At 54.4% G+C, this 22,235-nt stretch overlaps 1 protein-coding gene across 1 annotated transcript in view; it reads left to right on the plus strand.

Annotated features, from left to right (window-relative positions):
• Positions 1-22,235, plus strand: part of SUSD4 (sushi domain containing 4) — a 75,180-nt gene that overhangs the window by 47,536 nt on the left and 5,409 nt on the right. The window contains exons 3-4 of the mRNA XM_077779858.1: positions 3,292-3,465; positions 6,368-6,556. Coding sequence (XP_077635984.1) covers positions 3,292-3,465; positions 6,368-6,556 — 363 coding nt within the window. The remainder of the gene's footprint in view (positions 1-3,291; positions 3,466-6,367; positions 6,557-22,235) is intronic.

Here is a 22,235-nt window from a genome sequence, read left to right on the forward strand (position 1 = left end):
CTGCTCTGCAAGGCGCTGTGGGGACTGGCCTGGCCTCCCTCTTGCTCACTGTGTTTCGGACCCACGACACACAGCTGTTCCCTGTGCCCGAAACCTTCTTCTCCCGAATCTGCGTTGGGCTCCGTTAACAAATGTCATCTCCTGGGGGCTCCTGTCCCATCTTCCCAAATCCAAGGGGCCCTTGGTTAGTGTCTGTGCATGACCTTGGGCCCTGCTCATCAGACCTTCGATCGTCGCCCGTCACTCTCTAGCTCACCTGTCTGCTCACTCTGCACGCAGCTCCATAAGGTGCTGTTCCTAACTGTCTGTCTGTGCTCAGCACGAGGAGTGATGCTCAGTGGCCCACTGATGAGTGCGTGAGCGAGCCAGTGAACGGGACAGACAGACGAGTAAATAATGAACCTTGCAGATGCTGGTCTACACAAAATCCAGAGGCCTTTACAGCAGGACTCCAGAGCCTGTGATGTGCAGCTATGAACTGGGGATCTCAAGTGTGGATTACGAACTCGAGTTCCTGGAAATGCCTTCTGGCATTGATGTCAGAAGCTGGCATTTTAGGGAATCGGATTCGTTTTCACGTATAACACTTAAAAAGGGAAGTAAATCTTGTGCGTGGTACATATTCTTAAAACTTCTTTTTGCCTTTTCTGCTCCATTTGTCAGGACCCTGCTGTGTGCTAACTGCTGTGATCAGTTCATCTGTTCTTCGGCATAAACGCGTAACACTGCTTTAATGTCCCCTCCTTTGTCTGTTTATGATATTAAATCCTGTGCTAAAGCAGGGCCACTGGCAGCGATGGCGGGCGGGTGAATTTCTAGGAGGGAAGCCTTTGATAATCTTGGTTACATCCCCAAAGTGCCCATTTGAGCGCCGTCTACCGAGGATTGGATCGTTGACCCCGTTCTGCACGACCGAATCGATACTGATGGACCTGTGTTCACAGCCCTCGGTACCGGTGGTTTTTACAGTGGCTTTTAAAACTTCTTGCTGCTGACTGGATGCATTTGTGCTATAGAAAACCTGAGTTACTTCCATTTGAAACTTCAGAATTGACAAAGATTACATTATTTTCTGACTCTACAGATTGTGGCTTATCTGTTTCCACAGAAATAATGTCCGTAGCTATTTACGGCTACAGGCAGCTGGGTGGGGCACACTCGATTCTTCCTACCCCCTCGCCCAGAGGGGACGCTGGGCACCAGACACTGTGGTTCCACGTGCCATTCACTCCTGTCCAGGTGTGACTTAGGGTTTATTACAGCTTGTCTGTTTCAGTTCTGTCCTTTGTCCGGGCACAGCTTACAGGAGCTCAGAGTCTAGCCTCCCGCCCTCAGGTCGGTGCGCACCCCTGTCCCCCAGCAGATGGTCCTCTGCCGCTCCCCGTGGTGACCCCTCTCTGAGCAGAGGCTGGGAGGCTGTGGTTCCCTGTGACCTTTGTGTCACATGCCCTGCCTGCGTCCCCAGCTCCTGCCCGTGGACACGGGCTTGTAGGTGGGAGTTCAGAGCCCTCTGTGTTACCTCGATCACGGGCGAGGCTTCTGCCCGTGCTGGGCCGGTGTTGGCATGCCCTCGGTGGCCGTGGGCTTGACTCCCTGAAGCTGGCAGCCTCCTGAGCCCACAGGCCACTTACTAGACAAGTCCCAAGTCAGCCGTGGAAATGGCTGTTTGGTCACGTAGATTCCTGCCCCAGGGTCGATTTACGGTGAGGTTTTATAGACGGGGGACTTAATAAATGTGTTTGTATCTGCTGCGAGTAGTTCCTGCATCATGATATTGAAAAATGTGACTCATGTTTTCCATTGAGAAGGTCAGGATTCTTCCAGCACCAATCCTGGGGGACGCGGCTGTTGTGGTGGGAGACGGTTGGTTAAACGTGAGCAGGTGGAAATGCCCTCCCACCGTCCAAAGCTCAAAACCAAGAGGTTGTCTTAGAGGCAGGACCACGTTTCCAGCCAGGACGGCCGCTGTGGAAATCCTCAGGCCAAGGGAAGGCCTGGAGGGAGGGGACCCGGGGCTGTCGGGGTCCCGTGCCCGGGTGGCATTTCTTCTCTGCTCCCGGTAAACCCAGCCCCATGTCAGAGTTCCAGGCCGCCTTCCCTCTGCCACCTCAGGCCTCCCAGGCTCAGGCCTCAGGGCTGACGGTTCAGAGCTTCGGGGACCTGGAAGGTCAGGACCTGCTCCAGCCATGGGGGTTCAGCAAGAATTCTCTTAAAACTTCCGAAGCCTGAAAGAGGAAGTCAAACTTTCCCTCTTCGCAGATGACATGATACTCTNATAAAAAAAAAAAAACTTCCGAAGCCTGGAGCACAGCCCACCTTAAGGGGGGCCTCCTCACTCGGACAGCGGGAATAAACTTCTTAGGCTTCTGGGCATGTGAGTCAGAGGTGCAGACTGAGAGGGGGCGGCTGTGCGGTGAGCAGGGAGGAGACGGCACTGGAGGCAGCAGGTTAGACTCCACTCACTTTATCTTATCTCTTGATCATTTGCTGTGTGGACTTCTTGTTCCTCGGACCCTCGTCCGGATGGCTGTGCCTCCTTACCTCTGCACCTGCTCCAGCTGCACTTTCGGGAGGCCGTACAGCCTCTTGCCCCGAACCCTTGGGAAATGCTAGCAGGTGCAGTCCCGCCTTGGCCCCCTCTGTCCCCAGAGGCCGAGGCGGTGGGCCACACGGGACCCCACTCCATGCGTGGTGTCATGAACCCCCAGCTCTTGTGTTCCTTCACTCGTTTCCAGAATCACCGAGAGCTCACCCCTGGGGTATCAAGTGTCACAGGCAGGAGATGAAGTTATTTTCGTGACTGAATCTTCTTCCCGTGTCCCTCCCTGTGTCCCTCCATCCCTTCCTGTATCCCTCCCCATGTCCCTCCCCATGTCCCTCCCCATGTCCCTTCCCGTGTCCCTTCCCATGTCCCTTCCCGTGTCCCTCCCCATGTCCCTCCCCGTGTCCCTTCCTGTGTCCCTTCCCGTGTCCCTCCCTGTGTCCTCCCGTGTCTCTCCCCATGTCCCTTCCCGTGTCCCTCCCCATGTCCCTTCCTGTGTCCCTTCCCATGTCCCTTCCCATGTCCCTTCCCGTGTCCCTTCCCATGTCCCTTCCCGTGTCCCTTCCCATGTTCCTTCCCATGTCCCTTCCCGTGTCCCTCCCGGTGTCCCTGAGAAGCAGGCTGTGCTGCTCGCGGGCAGAACCTGACCCAGAGTGGAGCCTGAGGCCAGGTCTGGGAATAGGAGTGAAGCTGGGAACCACCACCAGTTTGAGTCGGGATAATAACGCGTCCTGTCCCTGCCATTGCAGATTGCCGCGTCCCTCAGGTGGAAGACGCTGACATCCGTAACAAGACCTACAGACACGGAGATAAGCTGGTCGTCACCTGTCACGAAGGGTTCAAGATCCGTTACCCCGACCTGTACAACATGGTTTCGCTGTGTCGCGATGATGGGACCTGGGACAACCTGCCCCTGTGTCAAGGTGGGTGCAGAGTGCGAGTCCCTGACAGGCAGGGGGTGTGGAGCGCGTGTCCCTGACAGGTGGGGGGGTGCGGAGCGTGTGTCCCTGACAGGTGGGGGGGCCAGGTCTGGCCCTGCTCCCCCTGCGCTGGTGTCGGAGTCCCCACACCCTCCCGGCAAAAGCGGTGGCAGGAATATCTCATTGCTCAGCACGTTGGATTCTCCTTCACACTAAGAAACAGAAGTAGTTTAGCAGGTAGGAGGCCAGTGACTGGGCCGTGAGCACGATGACAAATTATTGTATATTTAACGAAAATAACAGCATTTATACTCATTTCAGTGGTAGTGAGAATATACATAAAGCTAGCTAATATCACAGAGACTGTTTTTTCCTCAATAACGTGATCCCTTTTTATAATGCATGAGGATCAGAAGAATAATCAAATTCAGATTTTCTCCAAACTGCACGATGAATATTTCTTGCAGTTTTAAAATTTGCCTGGGCCAATGTTGAGGGCCCCCGTTTGTGAAAACAAGTCCCCACATTCACATCAGCTCTGATTCTGTTTTCTGACTCGTGACCTGGAGCGAAGGCCTGAGAAGCCTGTGTGTAATTGGTAATTTGGGGGAGGGAGGCTGGCTTTCCGCCAGAGCTGGCTCGGGCCCCTGACGACCAGNCTGCTGCTCCCCCACTTTCTGAAGGCTCCCTTTCACGTCACTGGAGCACCCCCTGCCCCTTTATGAACTCTTTTGGTCCCAGTTATTTTTATAAAAATACCTGATGGTGGGTCCTTATCAGGGGCTCAGGTGTGGCTCTCCTCATGCCCCCCTCCGTCCACTGCCCCACACTTGGATCTCAGCGCAGGAGGGAAGAGTCTTGCTTCCTCCGTCAGCTCTGCAGCCCTCATCTCTCCTGTGGCCCCGTCTGGGCCCTGCCCCCCTCCACTGGGGCCCCTGCCCTGCTCCCACTCCATTGGAGCCCCTGCCCTCCCCACCTCCACTAGGGCCACAGTCTGCACCCCCTCTTCCCTTCCCCTCCCCCCGGGGCCTTGCCCTGCCCTCCCCTCCACCTGCCTGGCTGCTTAAAGGCACTGCCCCTGCCCTAGCACTTGCCTGTGCCCTGCCCTGTGGGCGTGAGGAGTCTGGCTGCCCAAGACAGCCCGACTCCTCCTCCTCCTCAGAGCCCTGGGGAGAAGATAATTGGCCTTAGAATGACATTCCACCCGGTGGTGGCTTTCATTTGCACCTACAGATCCAGGGGCTGAAGCCCAAGGAGGAGCTGCCGTCTGTTATCTGGAGGTGCAAATAGGCATCCCACTGACTGTGGAGTCAAAGGCCGTCTTCTCCTGCTGCGTTTAGAACCTGCCGCCTCCAACCACACAGCATCTTTCTTTCTCTGACTTACTACTCACCTTCTGTCTGCTTGCAGGCAGGTGGGCTGTGGGGGAGCACTGTCCCAAGGCCCCTTTTTCCTTAGGGGAGGCCAGCTTAGCCGTGGGGGCGGCTCAGAACTGCACTCCTTCCGGGAGGAGGCCAGGGTCCCCGTGTCGGCACATTTGAACTGTGCTCGGGGTTCAGATGCATCACGTGTTCACACTGACATGCCTGTCCTTTCTTCTCAACTATTCTCTTCGTTCCTGATTCCCAACCTGCCCCTGCTCTCTGACATTTCACTTTTGTGACAAACACTGTCAGTGTTCATTTAAGGCCGTGGAGAGGTCACGTGGCAGTATGTCTCAGCTGTGGTCCACCCTGGGTGTTAGCTGCTCTGGGAAGTGGGCTGTTGGGTCCCCAGATCTCTGTGGCAGCAGCACACAGCCGTGCAGGGTCAGCCCCAGAGCAGGTCTCCCAAAATTCTGCTGCAGGGGGGAGGGGGTGGAGGGCCCTTTGGCCACACACTGCTCTCGCCCTTGTGTACAGACATCGCCTACCGGTTTGCTGACCAAAGCAGTTTCCAAAGACCAAGCTCTCTGAAGCTTCTGACATGTAACACAGTCTCCTAGAAGGAGGGCTCGGTCCCCTGCTGCGGTGGCTGCAGTGTCATTTGTACTTGCTGATTGGAAGGGACAGGAGGGATTTCCATCATACATTCTTTACTGCTCTCACAGCTAGTTCTCCCCAGGAAGAGCATGGGCTCGGCAGGGCTGTTAGCCCCGCCAGCGAAACCCCTGAAGGCAATAGAGACCCTGTGGTCGCCGTGGATGCCACAGAGCGGGTCTGTGCCGCTGGGGATGTCCCACCAGCCTGCAGAGGTGTGGGAGTGCAGGCTGCAGCTCCACAACCTGGGGTGTGCTGCACGGACTCCCCTCGCAGGCACTCCGCAGCGGCCCCAGTCTGCACCGGCACCGGGGAGCCTTAGCGCCCATCCTTGGGCTCCACGCGGACCCAAACCTGAGGCCAGGGGAGGCCCCACCAGTCTGTCCTATGACACCCTCTGTCCAGGTCACTGTCAAGGCTGAGAGTGGGGGCCCCACACCCACGACACATAAAACACAGCTGGGGCTTCGGGCTGAATGACGCCGGATCAGGCACAGCAGAAGGGGGTTTGCGTGATAGCCGTCTCGAGCCCCCCGGGCTCCCCACCCCCCAACTTTGAAACAGTCGGGGTGTTCGTTCTCCCCACAGAGGGTCTCAACCCGGCAGCACATTTTAATTTCTGGGGGAGCATCCAGGCTGTCCATGGACCCGGGGCACGGGGCCAGGCATTGGTGTTTGTTGAAAGTTCCTCGGGTGATTCTAATGTGCAGTCAGGGCTGAGANCCGTGTCACGAATACAGTAGGTGAGCGGTTGGGGAGGTCTGGTCACGGTGCTCAGTCCTCAGAGGCCAGGCCACGCTTCCAGTGGACAAATCCGCGGGAGGGGTGGTCTTGAAGGTGGCACAGAGGTGACCGAGCAAGACTGTCCCCTTCCCTCCCCATCCCAGGCTGCCTGAGGCCACTCTCGTCTTCCAACGGCTATGTGAACATCTCCGAGCTCCAGACCTCCTTCCCCGTGGGGACTGTCATCTCCTACCACTGCTTTCCTGGGTTTAAGCTGGAGGGGTCGGAGTATCTCGAGTGTTTACACACCCTCATCTGGTCGTCCAGCCCACCCCGGTGCCTTGCTCTGGAAGGTAAGCAGGTTGGATCTGGGGTTACTGAAGCGGACGTTGCACTAGGAGAGCTGAGCCTTACGGTCTACGCAGTAGCTCCTGTTCCCCGAGGCACGTGGCCCGAGTCGAGGCGGCGAGGCTGGCCCTTGGCCGAGAGGCAGAACTTAACAACCGTCGTAAGACCGGCCTCCCCCATCCTAGGCTTAAAGGGGATAAAAGAGAAAAGTTCCAAGCATCAGAGGTTAAACTGCACAATATTGCAGAGTTAAATGAAATGTCTTCAAAAATTAATTTTCTCGGCACTAAATGAAAACAGATAGTGTTATGGCGCCATTAATCTCATCCCTCGTTTTATTGTCGTGTCAATGTTTCTTCCTATTTCTGAGCACTTAATGGCTTGGCTGTAAATGCTTTGCTGGGAGCACACACTTGGAAGCCTGAAACCCAGGTCCCCTTCCCAGTGGTTTCCCTTCCTAGTGGTCTGTCATTGTTCTAGAGTGTGGTTCATGAAGGGGCCCTGGTCAGCGGGGGGTCGAGCCATACAGACTTCTGCCAGGAAAGGTGGGCACCCTGGCTCCGCCCTCCCTTTCATGCAGGGCTTGAAATTATGATCGAAGAACAAACACCAGGTTGCTTCTGGGCATCTGAGCCCGGCGGGCGGGATGGGGAAGAGAGCTCCAGCCAGGAGCCCATCCGCAGCCCGCAGCCCCTGTGGCCTCTCCTGGGAAACAAGACACCAGAGCTGCAGCGCGGGAAGAGGCCCAGGGAGTCTGGGAAGGGCCTCCCCAGGGACTTGGACTTGGTGTGGGCGGGGGCTGGAGCTTTGGCAGGGAGTGGGGCAGAGGGGCTGCCGGAGTACTAGCGGCAGGGGTGTCCTTGGAGCCCAGCCCCCCCTGCCCACCCTCCCCAAATCCCCCCAGGGGACACGTCAGATGACATGTGGGTGCACAGTTAAATCTGAGTTTCAGATAAACTGCAAATGATTTTTTAAAAATTTTTAATGTTTATTTATTTTTGAGAGTGAGACAGAGAGAGAGAAAGAGAGAGAAACAGACAGAACAGAGGAGGGGCAGAGAGAGAGGGAGACACAGAATCCAAAGCAGGCTCCAGGCTCTGAGCTGTCAGCAGAGCCCAACACGGGGCTCGAACCCATGAACTGAGATTATGGCCTGAGCTGGAGTTGGACACTCAACCGACTGAGCCCCCAGGTGCCCCAACAGCAAGCCATTTCTTACTATGAACGTGCCATTAACTCATGGTGGAAAATCACTCTGTTAAATCTGAAACTGATACACAACTGAGCGTGTGGGATTTCCCTTGTTAAACTGGAGACCCTAACCTCAGGGGGGGCGTCTGCATCCCCCCGTCTGGCCCGCAGGCTGAGGTGAGCGTGGGCCCAAGAGAGGGGACTCTGAGGTCCGGAAGGGACTCCCTGCACAGACGACCAGAAACAGAGACTCCATTGAGAGAGTCGTTGTTGGGATTCTGTCAGTTCAAAATGCCTGTTTTCACACCTTTTCAACTTTGGTTTGAATGTTTTCAAGTGGTTGCTTTCTGATCGGCCCCATTTTGAAACCTGGAACGCTGGTTTTGTGGAACCTGGAGACCTCGATGTAAACAAGTACAGTGAACGTGGAGGTTTGAACCGGGAGGTGGGATGCCTGCCCGCCCCAGCGAGGGCCGTCCCTTCCCCCAGTGGGCCGACCCCCGCCCCCAGCGTGCCGCCAGCATCCCGAATGCTGCCCAATAACGTGTCTTTCCTGGGATTTTGTTGTGGGTGTTTAGATCATCTTCACTCCCCCGGCACGGCTCCTTACCTCACCTGCGGGACCCAGGTGGGGGACCTTGCACTGCTCACCCGCTAGAGATGATCCTGGACCCCGAGACATGGTGCAGACTTGTCTAAAGACTTGATAGAAATGGGGCTGAATTAAACGATGAGTCAAAGCAACACTTTATGAGAGATTAGCCAGACGGGCCCTGGCGTTGGTGTTTCCTTGGCTTCCTGGAATCATGTGCAGCGTTTGTGGGAGGCGGGACCTAATTTGTACGACATAGTCACTGGGCGTCCATCATCACTGAGCCGTCCCGAGGGACTCTGCCTCTTCCATGTCACTGTGTCCCCCTCAGTGTCTTCCTCCTGAGCACACGATCTGGTTTTTCCTGATGGCCCAGTGAAAATCCATGCACACTGCCAGGGAAGAAGGATGCTCTCAGGGACCTTTAAATATGGGGGTGACCTGGCTCCCCGAGTGCCTGGGCCTGGATGGCTGTGGCGAGGAGGCCTCTCTCCATGGTGCTTTATCCCCTCCCCTTCTGGGCTCACTGTGACCCCCCACCCTATCGGCTATCAGTGTCCCTGCAGCTCCCCCAGCCTCAGCTTTTCCAGACCTGTCAAGGCCTGAAGGGGTCACCAAGAAGACCAGGAGGCAGTGAGGCACACTGAGCAAGGGAGTGGACCGGCATCAGACGGGCTGTGTGGGCTCCCATCCCAGGTCCCCCCCTTAATCGCTCTGCCCTGAGGTGGGTCACTCAGCGTGTCAAGTCTCCATCCTCGCACCTGCAAAATGGGACAGATCTGTTCCTCCTGAGGCCGAGAGGACCCAGCGTATAATCCAGCACCTGGGGAGGGGCCGCCCAGTGTCCGCTGTTATCATTGCTCTCAGAGTTTAGATAAGTCGGTGAGTCTGGGCATGGCTGTGTGAATAGAGTACCTGGGCTTTTATGCTTGTACTTTGTGACGCTGCTCTGGCTGCTCTGGTGTTTGCCGATAACATGAATCCTGGGTAATGGGAACCCTGAACCACAGCAACTGCCATTAATCTTGAGAGGTTACTATGTGTCAGAATGTTGGACACAGTAACTCAGTCTTCCTAGCGAAGCAGGTGCTGTTTGAACCCACTTCAATGATGGGCAGGCCCAGGCTTGTAAAGTTCCAGAAACTCACCATGTCACAGCACCAGTAAGCAGGTGAGAGCTAGGACTCAGGCGTGAGCCTCTGTCACCAAAAAGCTTCCATTCTTATTCGTCAAGGCACATTATCCACTTGTTCTGACTGCTTTCCAGTCCAACAGGGAAACAACGGGATGTTTTTATAGCCCTTTTTTAAAAAGTCAAAAATTTTGAAAGAACACACACAGGAAGGGACTCGTCTGTCTAGTTGTTTGTCCTGTGGGAATCCCAGCGCAGGGGACATGCGGCCCAACGGAGGCCGCTTGCTGCTGCCCTCAGGGCCCGCCGTCTCCCCGTCGCGACGAAGAGCGCGTCTGGGTGGTGTCTGCATTCACAGACCAGCCCTGACACCCTGAAGGATGGCCTGACTCATCCAGCCCCTCCGCCCCTGGGTCCTGGCTCTTCTGCCACGTGGTACCTCCTGACCTCACTCCGCTGGAGGGCGCCCCGTGAGGTTAGGATTCTGGGGCCCCAACATCCAGTGGCCACACCCACGTGTCTGCCATCCCAGAATGGATGCCCGGCCTCATGAAGGAGCTCATGCTTTGGAAGGAGAAGCTCCCCCAGCTTCACTGAAGGTACAGGCTGTGTGTCCTTGAGGTCTGGACACTTGTCACACTGAGAGCTGATGGTCCTGGAGCACATGTTCCCACAGTTGTGCTGTGGGAGGGGATAAGGCACCTGAAATCACAGTCTTGAACCAGAAAGTCACTCCATCATTTAAAAATAGATGTGTGTGTATAAGTACACTTGAAAGGGTCCCTGGTACACGGGTCCCTGGGTGCCAGCTGGCTCATCATGAGCGCCTGTGCTTTCTGTCTCCATGTACTTTAACGTCATCCACTGTCAGTCTACCCACATCCCTGAGGCATTCCTCCCTCTCTGTGTCTTTCACACACACACATACACACACACACACACACACACACACACAGAATCCAATAAATCTTAAAAAAAAAAAAAAAAACCACACACTAAAACCCAACCTTTGACAATGAATGTGGGCGTTTTCTTATTCATGAGGGCTAAGGACTCAGTTCATGTTGCTGGTGGTGTTTACTGAACACCTGCCTGACACAGAGCAGCACCAGACTGGGCACAGGAATTACCCAGAAAAAAACAGGAATAATTGGTTACCTTGCAAAGTTTATAGTCTAATGGGGAGAACCAGATGAGTCCCATTATCGAGAGGCCAGCTTCACTACAGATGCACTGGCACCCACACGCAGCTGCCTCTCCCAAGGCTCATGCATTTGGGAAGGGTGCCAGGACACTTCTAGTAGGTGATGCCACAAAAGTAAAATGAAAGTGTCTCCCCGGGGATTTGCAAGGTTTGGTTTCTTTCTCCTGGAGACCAAACAGAAGCATGTTTTCTATCTCCGTGAGCTTTGGGAGAAGAGAAAGAATCTGAACGTCTCACTTGTATGGAAGATGTGCGTTTTGATGCTGGGTAGGGCACATTAGCCCAGGCAGTGTGCTGGTGTGTGTGAGGGTGCAGCCCAGTCGTGTGAGGGTGGAGCATGGAAGGATGTTGAGAGACATGAAAATAAGTAAACGAACCACCTGTATAATAAACCCTTGGGCAGACACCCCTGGGCTGCCTAGAAGGAGGTGCTAACTGCCCAGAACCCCCTCGGTCCCATGCTTGGGGGCCACAAGGGATGCTGTCGACTGTGGCTACAGAAAAGGGCTCCTTGTCTACATAGGGAAGAGCCATCCAAAACCCTGAAGTATCCAGAACATTCCTCTCACATTCTGGTTTTCCAATGACTGGAAGTAGTTGAGGGTGGTGGACATCTGGTGACAGGCATTCCTGGGAGCAGACTAACAACAGAGGTCACATGGCTGCATCTCTGAGACAGGTGACAAGACCTAGGAAGACAGATGGGTGAAGCCCAAACTTGTAATTTGGAGTCCTTGGTTGTGACCCTCCCCTAGAGATTCTTTTGTTTGCCCACTGTTGAATTAGAGGACTAGATCCTTGAATCAGAAGTCTTTCTTTCAGTAGATTCTATGGGAAGAGGTGAGATCTGATCTAGAAAGACCAAGTTCTGCAGTTGTCATCCAGAAGACACCTCCCCATCTCCTGGCTAGAGACCAGCGAGGATTCTGATTGTGGTCCCACAGGACTGTATATATTTGCATACTTTAAAAGCTGCTGCCCCAGGGTCTGACTTTGAGTCAGCCTAAAAGGAGGTATGAATGAGATCCCTCCCCTTGGGACACTGACAGGTCTTAACACACGTTCCACAAGGGGGACACACCAAGATGAGATCAAGAAGTTTAAACAATCACAAAGGTTCGAGAGACAGCCAAGAACTAGGGCAGGTGAATGAGAAGTTTCATCACCTACAAAAGGCCACTTCTTCAAGAGTGAGGTAGCTATTTCACCAAACACATAGAAACAAACAGAGAGTCAAGCAAAATGAGGAAACAGAAAGATATGTTCCATAGGAAAGAATAAGACAAAACCTTAGAAAAAATCTTAATGATATGGAGATAAGGCATCTATCTCTGCCTGTCAGAGAACTCTAAGTAATGGTCATAAAGATATTCACCAAACTCAGGAAAAGAATGGATGAACACAGTGAGAACTTAACAAACAGACAGAAAACAAGAAAGTACCAAACATAAGTCACAGAGCACAAGAATACAGTAACTGAACTGAGAAAACACTGGAAGGGTTCAGCAGCTGCAGAGGACAGAAGAATGGATCAGTGATCTGGGAGAGAAAGCAATGAAACTCACCCAGACAGAGTAGCAAAAAGAAAAAAACAGGTTTTACAAATGAAGGTAACAGAAAGGACCTCTGGGCCAACATCAAATGGAATAACATTTTCATCGCCGGGGTCCCAAGAGAAGAGTGAGTAAGGCGTAGAAAATTATTTGCAGAAATAATGGCGAGAAACCACTCTACCTAGGGAGGAAAACAGACATCCGTGTCCAGAAAACCCCAAGAATTGAAAATTAGATGAATTGAAAGAGATCCACACCAAGACACATTATAATTAAAATGTCAAAAGTTAAAGAGAGAATCTTAAAAGTAACAAGGGAGGAACAGCTTGTTACATACAAGGGAAACCCATAAGGCTATCAGCAGATTTCTCAGCAGAAACTGCAGGCCAGAAGGCAGTAACAGGACATATTCAAAGTGCTGTAAGGAGAAACCTCCCCACCAAGAAAAGTCTACCTGGCAAGGTTATCATTCAGAATTGAAGGAGAGACAAAGGGTTTTCCAGACAAATAAAAGCTAACAGAGTTCATTGCTACTAAACTGGCCTTACTTCTGAAAACAGAACATTTTTAAGCTGAAAAGAAATGGCACCAATTAATAGCAAAAAAAAGTGAAAGTAAAAAAAAAAACTCACTCAAAAAGGTAAATATATAGTAAAGTTACTGGCTTAATCGCTTGCAAAACTACTTTGAAAGTTAAAAGAAATTAGCAAAATAACTGTGACTACATTAATTAGTTAAGAGATACATAAAATAAAAAGATGTAAAGTGTGACATAATGAACATAAAATGTGAGGGAAGGAATAAAAATGTAGAGTCCTGGAATGGGTTCAAATTTAAGCTGCTATGAACTTAAAATAGACTGTTATAGATATACGATGATATATGTGAACCTCACAATAACTACAAAGCGAAACCATTTAGTAAATACACAAAAGAAAATGAGAAAGGGATCTAAACATAAAACTAAAGAAAGTTATCAAACCACAAGGGAGGAGAGGAAGGGAAAAGAAAGGAACAGAGAGGAACTACAAAAATAGCCAGAAGACAATTAACAAAGTGGCAATAAGTATGTAACTATCAATAATTATTTTAAATGTAAATGGACTAAATTCTCCAATCAAAAGGCATGGAGTGGCTCAATGGATTGAAGAGACTCACCTATATGCTGCCTACAGAAGACTCATTTCAGAGGTAAGGACACAGATGGAAAGTGAAGGAATGGAAAAAGACAAGATATTTCATGCATATGGAAGTGAACAAAAAAGCTGGGACAGCAGTACCTCTACCAGAGGTAGAACTAAGGTACAACTAAGGTTGTAATAAAGAACAACAAACAGCACTGTATAATAATATGGGTGTCAATCCAGCAAGAAGATATAGCATTTATAAATGCATATGTACCCCATATCAACACAGGAAACAACAGGTGTTGGCAAGGATGCTGAGAAAGGGGAACCCTCTGCATGGTTGTTGGGAATGCAGACTGCTCCGGCCGCTGTGGGAAACAGTATGGAGGTTCCTCAAAAAAATTAGAAATAGAACTACCATATGATGCAGTAATTCCACCTCTGGGTATTTACCCAAAGAATACAAGAACACTAATTCAAAGGGCTACATGCACCCTAGTGTTTACTGGAACATTATTTACAGTAGCCAAGAAATAGAAAGAACCTAATTGTCCACCAGTAGATGAACGGAAGATGTGGTTTATATGCACAATGGAATATCACTCAACCATAAAATTAGGAATGAGATCTTGCCATTTGCAACAGCATGGATGGGTTTTAAGTGAAATGTCAGACAAAGACAGGTACTGCATGGTTTTACTTATATATGGAATCTAAAAAACAAATCCCAGACTCCTACATTGAGAGAACATATTGGTGGTTGGTAGGGGTTGGGCAGGTGAAACGGTGGGGGAGGGAATCAAGAAATATAAACTTCCAGTTACAAAATGACACAGCGTGGGGAATATAGCCAGTGGTGTTGTATTAACGGTGTGTGGTGACACATGTCACCAGACTTATGGCAGTGGCCGTTTCACCATGTGTACAAACGTCAAAGCAGTGTGTTGCACAGGTAATGTAATACTGTGTGTCACTTGGACCTCAGTGAAAGGAAGAGAAGTAGGCAGGGAACATGGGCATCTGGGAAAGTGGGGAGCATGGACCCAAGGCCCAGGGGTTGTGCTTGTGTTAGTTTTTCCCAAACAGGGACTAAATCACAGCAGGATCGGCGGGAATGAAGGACTTGGGCAGTGGGTTCGCCAGTGCAGCCTCGGGGCTGGCATTTCTCCTGGGAACCAGCCAAGCTGACCCTATTAGCTGCTGAACATCAGACAGTTTCTGTTTTTAAATCTGACCAGTCCCACCACTCAAAATGCCCGAAGCGATTTTTCCCTTCCGTTCACTTCAGAGCGCACAGGGTCGGGGATGCGAGTTTAACCCACAGTTTCAGACTCAATTACAGGAACGCGGTGTTCGATTTCCTGAGAACCTGCTAGCGCCCAAGGGTCCGCTCAGGTCTGCATCCTTTTGCAAGAGAAAGAGCAAAACTAAGAACCTGAAAAACCCTGTTTGGCCAAATGTGAAATAACTGGAAAAGCTCCAACTTAGGATCAAAGCTGAAAGCCAGCGTGGATGTGGGGGGTTGGCTGCGGCAGAGCAGTCAGGACCCATGGTGTCCGAGAGCACCCGGTGAGATTTCCCCGTAGGACCTGGGCGTCACGTAGAAGTACCTCATGGCTCTGAGGCGACCCTGTGCCAGGAACAGCAGACATGCAGCAGGAAGTGTGCGCTTCTCGGATGAGACCCACCCTGAGCCACTCGGGGGTCCGGGTCACACTCAAGGGCACCCACCCTGCACCAGCGTCATCCCGTCTTACAGAAGGAGCACTCCAGCCCACCAAGGGGTCGTTCTGAAGAAGGATGCTGTACACTCTTGTCTGTGAGATTACATGTCGCTGTGTCCCAGGTGAGACCCTCCATGTCACCAGACCAGCCAGCAAGGGAGAGGCGGGTCTCTACGGCCTTCCCGCCCTCCGTCCTTGAAAAGGCAGTGGAGAATGGGATCCCTTGGTTAAGTGGCAACTCTTCTGTGCCGGATTTTATGTAGCTCGGCAGAACCACATCTCAGCGGGGTTTCCTGGCGCTGGGTTTAGACCATCCATCTGGAATTCAGAGTGTGGGAAGCCTTAGACACCCACTTACCTTTCTGCACCTCCCTACGGCCCCCTGCGCCTCCTTGGCAGAAATGGGTGTGTCCCCACCAGGTGAGGGTGTGCCAGTCCCTGCATCTGCACCTGCGCCAGCACCCCGGCTGTGACACCATCTCTCTTGTGAGGAGCATCCCTGCCACTCTGTCCCCCTCCTCACCTTCATGTGGGGAGGGCCTCTGCCACTCTGTCCCCCCTCCTCACCTGTGTGTGTGTGGGGAGCACCCCTGCCACTCTGTCTCCCCTCCTCACCCTCATGTGGGGAGCACCCCCGCCACTCTGTCCCCCCTCCTCTGGGCTCCGAGCTTTCCATTTTCTAGGACATTCTCGAGGGGGAGGACAGGCTCTGTGATTGGCGGGAGCCACCTTGCCCGTGACCCCAGCAGGGTTTTCATCAGATGGAAATGCAGAAGATGGAGCAGTCTTGTTAATGTGCCAGAGAAGGTGATGGGGACGCTGTTCCCACGTGGGGCCCCCACGCCGCAGCCACACGATTGTAGGAACACAGAACCTCCCGCCATCACTGTGCTCACGTGTCTCTAGTTCTCACAGCGATGCTGCTACTGCAGCCCCCCTCCGACACCCCCTCCAGGCTACGCATCTCGTGCTTGAGAGCTGGTTGTGCTCTGGCTTCAGGAAACTTCATTCTTCTTTCTGTGCGGCATCCAGAAGCTCTGACCTTTCTGTCCTAAGAAACCCAAAGACCTTGTAGAACGGGGCTCTCGGGCCCCCTGTCCAGGTCCCTGTAGGCGGCCTGAGCCCCGCAGCCCTGTCTGGGCGCCTTGCCTGTCTGGTGGCCTCGACAGAAATCCATGGCCATCCGCTCTCCAGCCTTCCTTGTTTCCCACCCCATCCAGATGGAGAGATTTACACCAGAGGGACTGGCCGAGGCCAGGAGCTGGGGCACTCTGGACTGGTTTCTCCCACCAAGTCTGGGAACGAGGGGGCCGCGTCCCTGCAGGCTCCCCTCCAGAGAGCGGATCCCCTAGGCTCCAGCCCTACGCCCCGAGGCCCCCGCCCGCAGGCATCCCGGCCCCAGGGCTCGCTCTTCTGAGCTGGTCTGATCCCCGCCCCTTCCAGGGCACCAGAGATCTGGTGACCCAGGCTCAGTGTGTTGTTAGGACATGAGTGGGGACCAGTCCCTCCCTTTCACCGTCTGTGGCTCCCACCAACAGCGTTGTTTCTGTGCACTCAAGGATGTGCAAGCTGAGGTCTCATCTTGTGTTCAGATGTTGGTCTGAAGGGATGTGGAGCTGAGCAGTAGCACAGTGGTGCCCAGTGAGTGGAGCCACGAGCAGCTGCGTCGTGCCCGGAAAATGGGTGGCCGGGACAAATGGGAAAATCTCGCTGTTCGTCCCTAAACTCCAGAATATCCTGTCTGTCGCTGCTACGGGCAGAATTTCTTTCCTTCCTTCCTCTCTGCGGAGTTAGGCGACTGTATTTCCTGGTAATTAAGCCCTGGCAGTGTCAGGTCCACCACACACAGTAACAGGTCCCTCGGGTCTGTCCCGGCCTCTTCAGCCAGGACGTCACGGAGCATGCATCAGGGTGACTTGGGGCCATTCTTCCCCGGCTGCGGTCCTGCCCCCGCCACCCCACCGCTTGTCACCACAGGTGGTCACCAGGAGTGCCAGTAGACACCTGGGTGACAGGCTGGTAAGCCTTGCACACGTTTTCACGTCTATTTTGGGGTCTCAGATTGTTCGTTGTTTTTGAGAGCCTGTAACCGTGATGGCTGTGTCCATAATTATGTCCCCTCTCAGTGTGGGAGAAAGCATGCTTGTCCTTGGTTTTGTTTTTGCGCAAAGATGGATTGTGCCTGGATTTCCATCGAAGTGACAGCTCCCCCTCCCTCCTGTGGCCCCTGAAAATACTGCAGGACTCGGCACGTGCTGGCTGGCTCGATCTGACAGCTGCAGCCAAACGCGGTTCGAGCACTGTCTCTTCCGCTCGTGGGGAGGGACGTGGTGGGTGCAGGCGTCGGGAAGGTAGGGCCATAGCCCCGATTCTAGCCGAGAAGGCAATTATATTGGGATTTGAATTCTTAACCTGGTCCCCCGTGCAGGTGGTGACGTGTGCGTCTTCGTCAGTTTTTATACCGCAGGTTGAACTGGGAAGGAAGGTAGAGTGTAGACAGTGGCAGCCAGGAATTCTGTGGGAGTCATGAGGGGGACCTCGCTCCACCTCCGCTTGACATTTCAGGGCCCTGGCCCCTTGGTTAACTGCGGGCAACCCTGCACTGTCCCCAGCCTCGTTGTGTGGGCGCTGCCCTGAGAGGTGTGACAGTGATGTCCACTGGGGCCCCGAGGGCTTGGGGTCTGTGTCACCTCCCCCATGCCGCTGTGGCCTGTCTCAGCCTGCCCACTGGGACGTTCGTGGCTTGTTGACTGTCCCTTTGAGGGGACCTCGGGGTCCAGCTGACCCAGGAAACCCTCCGAGTTCAGCTGGCTGCTTCACAGGACCCAGGACTCAGTCTCACTTCTAGGCCAAGGCCTAGAGCCACTATCACAAAGTGCCACATAGGGGGTGACTTAGAACAGCAGGATCTGATTTTCTCTCTGTTCTGGGGGGCTAGAAATCTCGGGTCTGAGTGTCCACAGGGCCATGCTCCTTCTGGGGCCTTCCTTGGCCGGTCTGGCTTCCAGGGAGGCCACCAAGTCCCTTGTTGGTTGTCACACGTGGTCATGTCCCTTCTACCTCTCCTGTAGGCACACCAGTCCCCATGGACTAAGGGCTGACCCCCCAGCAGCAGAACCTCGTCGTACTTGATTTCACCTGCCACACACCCATGTTCATGGGTCCCTGGCATCACGACCCCAGTGTCACCATCCAGCCCGCACCTCAAGCTCTCCCTTGGCTGAGGGGAAAACAGGCGTCCTCGGTTTTCCCTCCACCTGCTTCCAGTGTGGAAGGGCTCGCTCTCCTTAGGGCATCTCAGCCCCATGGCCTCCTCTGGACTCTATCCACAGCCCTGTCCCAGGCTAGGGTCCCCTCTGGCCAGCGCACCACCTGCCACGCCTCTGAGCCCAGGGGGCTCCCCGACCGCCTCTCCCTCTGCCTCTTTCTGACCTCCGACCTGCCTGAGCTCAGCTCAGCAGATAAATCACTGCTCGTGCGTCTGTCCTCGGGGGTCTGCACCCCGTGTCCCACGCAGGACTCGGGAGGGAGCGTGGCTTCAGGGTGACCTCACTTACGGTCAGACCCCAGCTGGGCAGTTTATTACCTGGGTGACCTTGGGCAAGTGACTTCACCCCTCTAAGCCTCAATTCCCTTATCTGCAAGGGCACACCTGCCCTGGAAAGTGGTTGTGAAGGTCAGGTGTGCGGCATGTGGGCAGCCCCCACGGTGGTGTCCGGTGGGCTGTGGCTGTATTTACCTCCCTGCCCACAGCGTAGCCGACAGTGACCCTGACTGCTGATCAGGGTCGAGGTTTCATGCTAACGGGCGGGTCTTGTCCCTCACTTAGACAAGCCTGTGCAGGTTACGACCTCTGTTTCACAGGCCACAGGAGCCCAGGCGCAGAGCCAGGCCCCATGCACGCCGGGCAGCTGAGCAGGATTCAAACCCTGGAGAGTGTGCTTTGCACTTCTTAGAGCTGCAGTGGGGTCAGCTCTCAGCCCTGGCTTGCGCTCACTGATCTGCTGGCTGGCCGGCCTCTCCTGTCTTCTCTGTCCTCACGCGGTGGCTTCTAACCCAGTTCTGATTGGCTCACGGAACAGCAGTTTGTTTTCCAGAACAGGAAACATGTGCAAACCTTAGAGGCCATTTTGCCAACAGAAAACGTGGTTGTTTATTTTCTGTGTGTGATGTACAGCCATGCCCAGTGGGTGCACACGCACACATACACACACACACACATGCACACTCTTACACACGCACACTCACACACAAGCTCACACACATACCCACACTCGCGTGTGCACTTGCACAAGTGCTCACGCTCATACATGCGCTCACATGCATGCACACATGTGCACTTGCACAAATGCTAATACACTCACATGGACATGACCTGTGTGTGCACACATACTCACACACATGTACACACATGCATGCACTCACATGCACATGTACTTGCACACACTTCACATGCATGCACGTGCACACATACACTTATGCATGCACACGTGTGCTTGCACACTTACACGTGTGCACTCCCATGTGCCCTTCACCTGCACTCACACACTGGCACACGTACATGCGCACACAGGCATGCACACAGCTTGGCACAGAGTGTGACCGCCGCTTCCCACTGTCACAAACAGACTATTCAAGACTTCTTATCTGCTAGGATTTGCTAACAGATGAGAATGAACAAGCACCAGAAATCAAAGGAGATACTGACAGGAGGAAATTTGGATTCAGAAATTCAGGACATTGGCTCTGTCGCTGCAGCGCCATGTCCAGGGTGTGGAAGGAGAATTTGAGACGCGCTGTGATGCCTTGGAGCATCGAACTTGGGCGGGACCCCAGGCGAGAGGGAGACTCGGGAAGAACCGGCTCCAAGCTCCTGGACCTGGGCTTCCTGCATAGACACGTGCAACATGCTCTGTTTTCCGTCTCATGCCTCCGATTATTTCCCTGTTCGAAAATTTAAGATGCACCAAGTCCAGCAGGAATTCCAGCCAGAGGGCAGTGAATTCTCCCTCAGAAGAGCCCCCCAGACTCGAGGGCACTGACACACACGTCTCCCGCTCTGCTCCTGCCCCGCGGTGATGGAGGCCAGGCCCCACTTGGCCATCGGTGCCCAGTCGCCGTGAACAGGGACCAGCAGCCTTGTCAGAGCCGGAGACACCTGCCGGCCATGCCTGCCACGGGGGCTGTGGGAGTGACCACAGCTGTGCTCCCGTGGCCTTGCCCGCGCTGCTCCGTGGCTTGGCGGTGTCTGCAGACCCGGCCCACCCCGACCCCTGCCGTGGAGCCGCGTTTCTGTGCCCCAACACTGCAGGCTGTAGTTGGATGTATTCTGTGTCCCTTGAGGGTCACCCCGACCGGGCGGCTCCAAAGTGCAGAGCAAACCATAGCCCCTCTCAGGGCTGCCGGATAGGATTGATCTCAACTTTGATCTGTCAGCACGTCTCTGAGCACAGAGACACCAGGCTCCCTCCAGCCTCGTCACCATTTGCTTCCTGGGGTGGACACATTTATTGGCCTTCTGTGTTGTTACCTCGAGCAAAATTGGAAAATATAATGTGCTGGGTAACATTTATGGATTTTCCCTGAGCTAGAAGCAAAGTTTCAGGCGTCGCCTTGGAAACAGCTCTGACTTTGACCTGGAGGGGTTTCGTCCCGCTTCCTGGAATCATTACCCAGATGCAGACGGGGCTGGGAGCAGCTGGCATGTTGATGGCAGAGGTTAGGGACTGTGTCCTGGGCAGAGTGAGGCCTGTGTCCCCCGCTGCTCTGGGAGCCGCTCAGACAATGTGCCAGGTTGTCTGCACCCCCCTCCGGAGCTGCCAGCCCCCCTCCCTACCCCCTGCAGGGCAGCCAGGTCCAGACTCCCGCCTTCCCTCCTCCCCTCACTGCACTTGGCCTGGGCAGTGCCTCCCAGACCGTCTGACTCACCCGAGAATTCTGCTCAGATGAAGGCTCCACTCAGGTCCGGGCTGGGCTGAAACATGCATTTCTGACAGACTCGCAGCCAAGCCCACAGTTGCCGGCCGGGGACTGCGGGTGGAAGCCAGGGTCTGGTGGGAGCTAAAGACGCAGACTGGGTGCCACGGTCACTTGGATCTCACGCTGGCTCCCTTGGACATTGTGAGCTGGCGACCCTACGCCCTGCCCAGCCGCTGAGCCTGTGCCCTCAGCTGGACCACCCGTTAGACTAGCCTGGGGCCCGGAGGACCTCGCTACGCCCAGGGCCCACCCCGGCCCAGCCCAGTGGTTCTCCCCAGTGACGCCAAGTCGCGGCCAGGGCTGGGGAACCGCTGAGCATCATTCAGCCCAGGAAGGAGGTCCTAGAGCCCCCCCACCCCTGCCCCCTACCCCGTCTTGACCCTGAGCCTCACTGGGGTCGCTCTCTTTAGACACTCACGTCCTGGCTGTATACCCACATTCTGTCGGATCAGCCCTCAAACTCTCCCGTTTCACAGGTGAGGATGCTGAGGCCCAGAGGTGAGAAGCAGCTGGCTCGGGGTCACTCGGCAGGCCAGGCGCTGGGCCAGAGCTCAGACCGGGGCTGGGTGCTTCCAGAGAGCCTGAGCTCTGAGCCCCTGCTTCCCCACCCCTGCGAGGAGCCCACGGGATCCCGCAGCGTTGTTGGCAGAGTCAGAGGAGTGAGTGTAGAGGGCCCCTTGCCTGGCACCTCGGGATGCCTCTGCGCGCGGCGGCCCCTCTTGCTCTCACACGGCCTGCGTGTGCGGGGTCTCGCTGGAGGGCACGGGGCTGCCCCACGTGTGGCCGTGAGCTGGCCGTGGTAGAGTCTGTGCCTGGATCGTGTCCAGGGACTGGTTACAGGACACTAGCGGTTCTGTCCAGAGAGGACACCGAAAAAGCTCTTTTTCTTCCCCTGAAGTCAAAGACTATTAGGGTCAGAGCAACTGTAAATCATGGGGGGTGGGATAAGCTTCCATTCTGCAGGGGAGAACATCGAGGCCTGGAGAGGCCGCGTGACATGCGTGAGGCCACGGCGTGTGGGGCTCCCTGCCATGTCTGCTGCTCGCTCGCCCACCAGGCACCTGCCTGGGGCTGTGCCCCCATCAGTGGAGCATTTGTCTGTAAACATCTTCATCGCACGTGCTGGGGTGTCCGGCCCGATATAACACGCTGTCATAAAGGGGCACACACTTGGCCACGTAA

Source organism: Crocuta crocuta, unplaced genomic scaffold (genome assembly GCF_008692635.1).
Source record: "Crocuta crocuta isolate KB4526 unplaced genomic scaffold, BGI_CrCroc_1.0 scaffold322, whole genome shotgun sequence".
In the NCBI taxonomy this organism is placed as follows: Eukaryota; Metazoa; Chordata; class Mammalia; order Carnivora; family Hyaenidae; genus Crocuta; species Crocuta crocuta.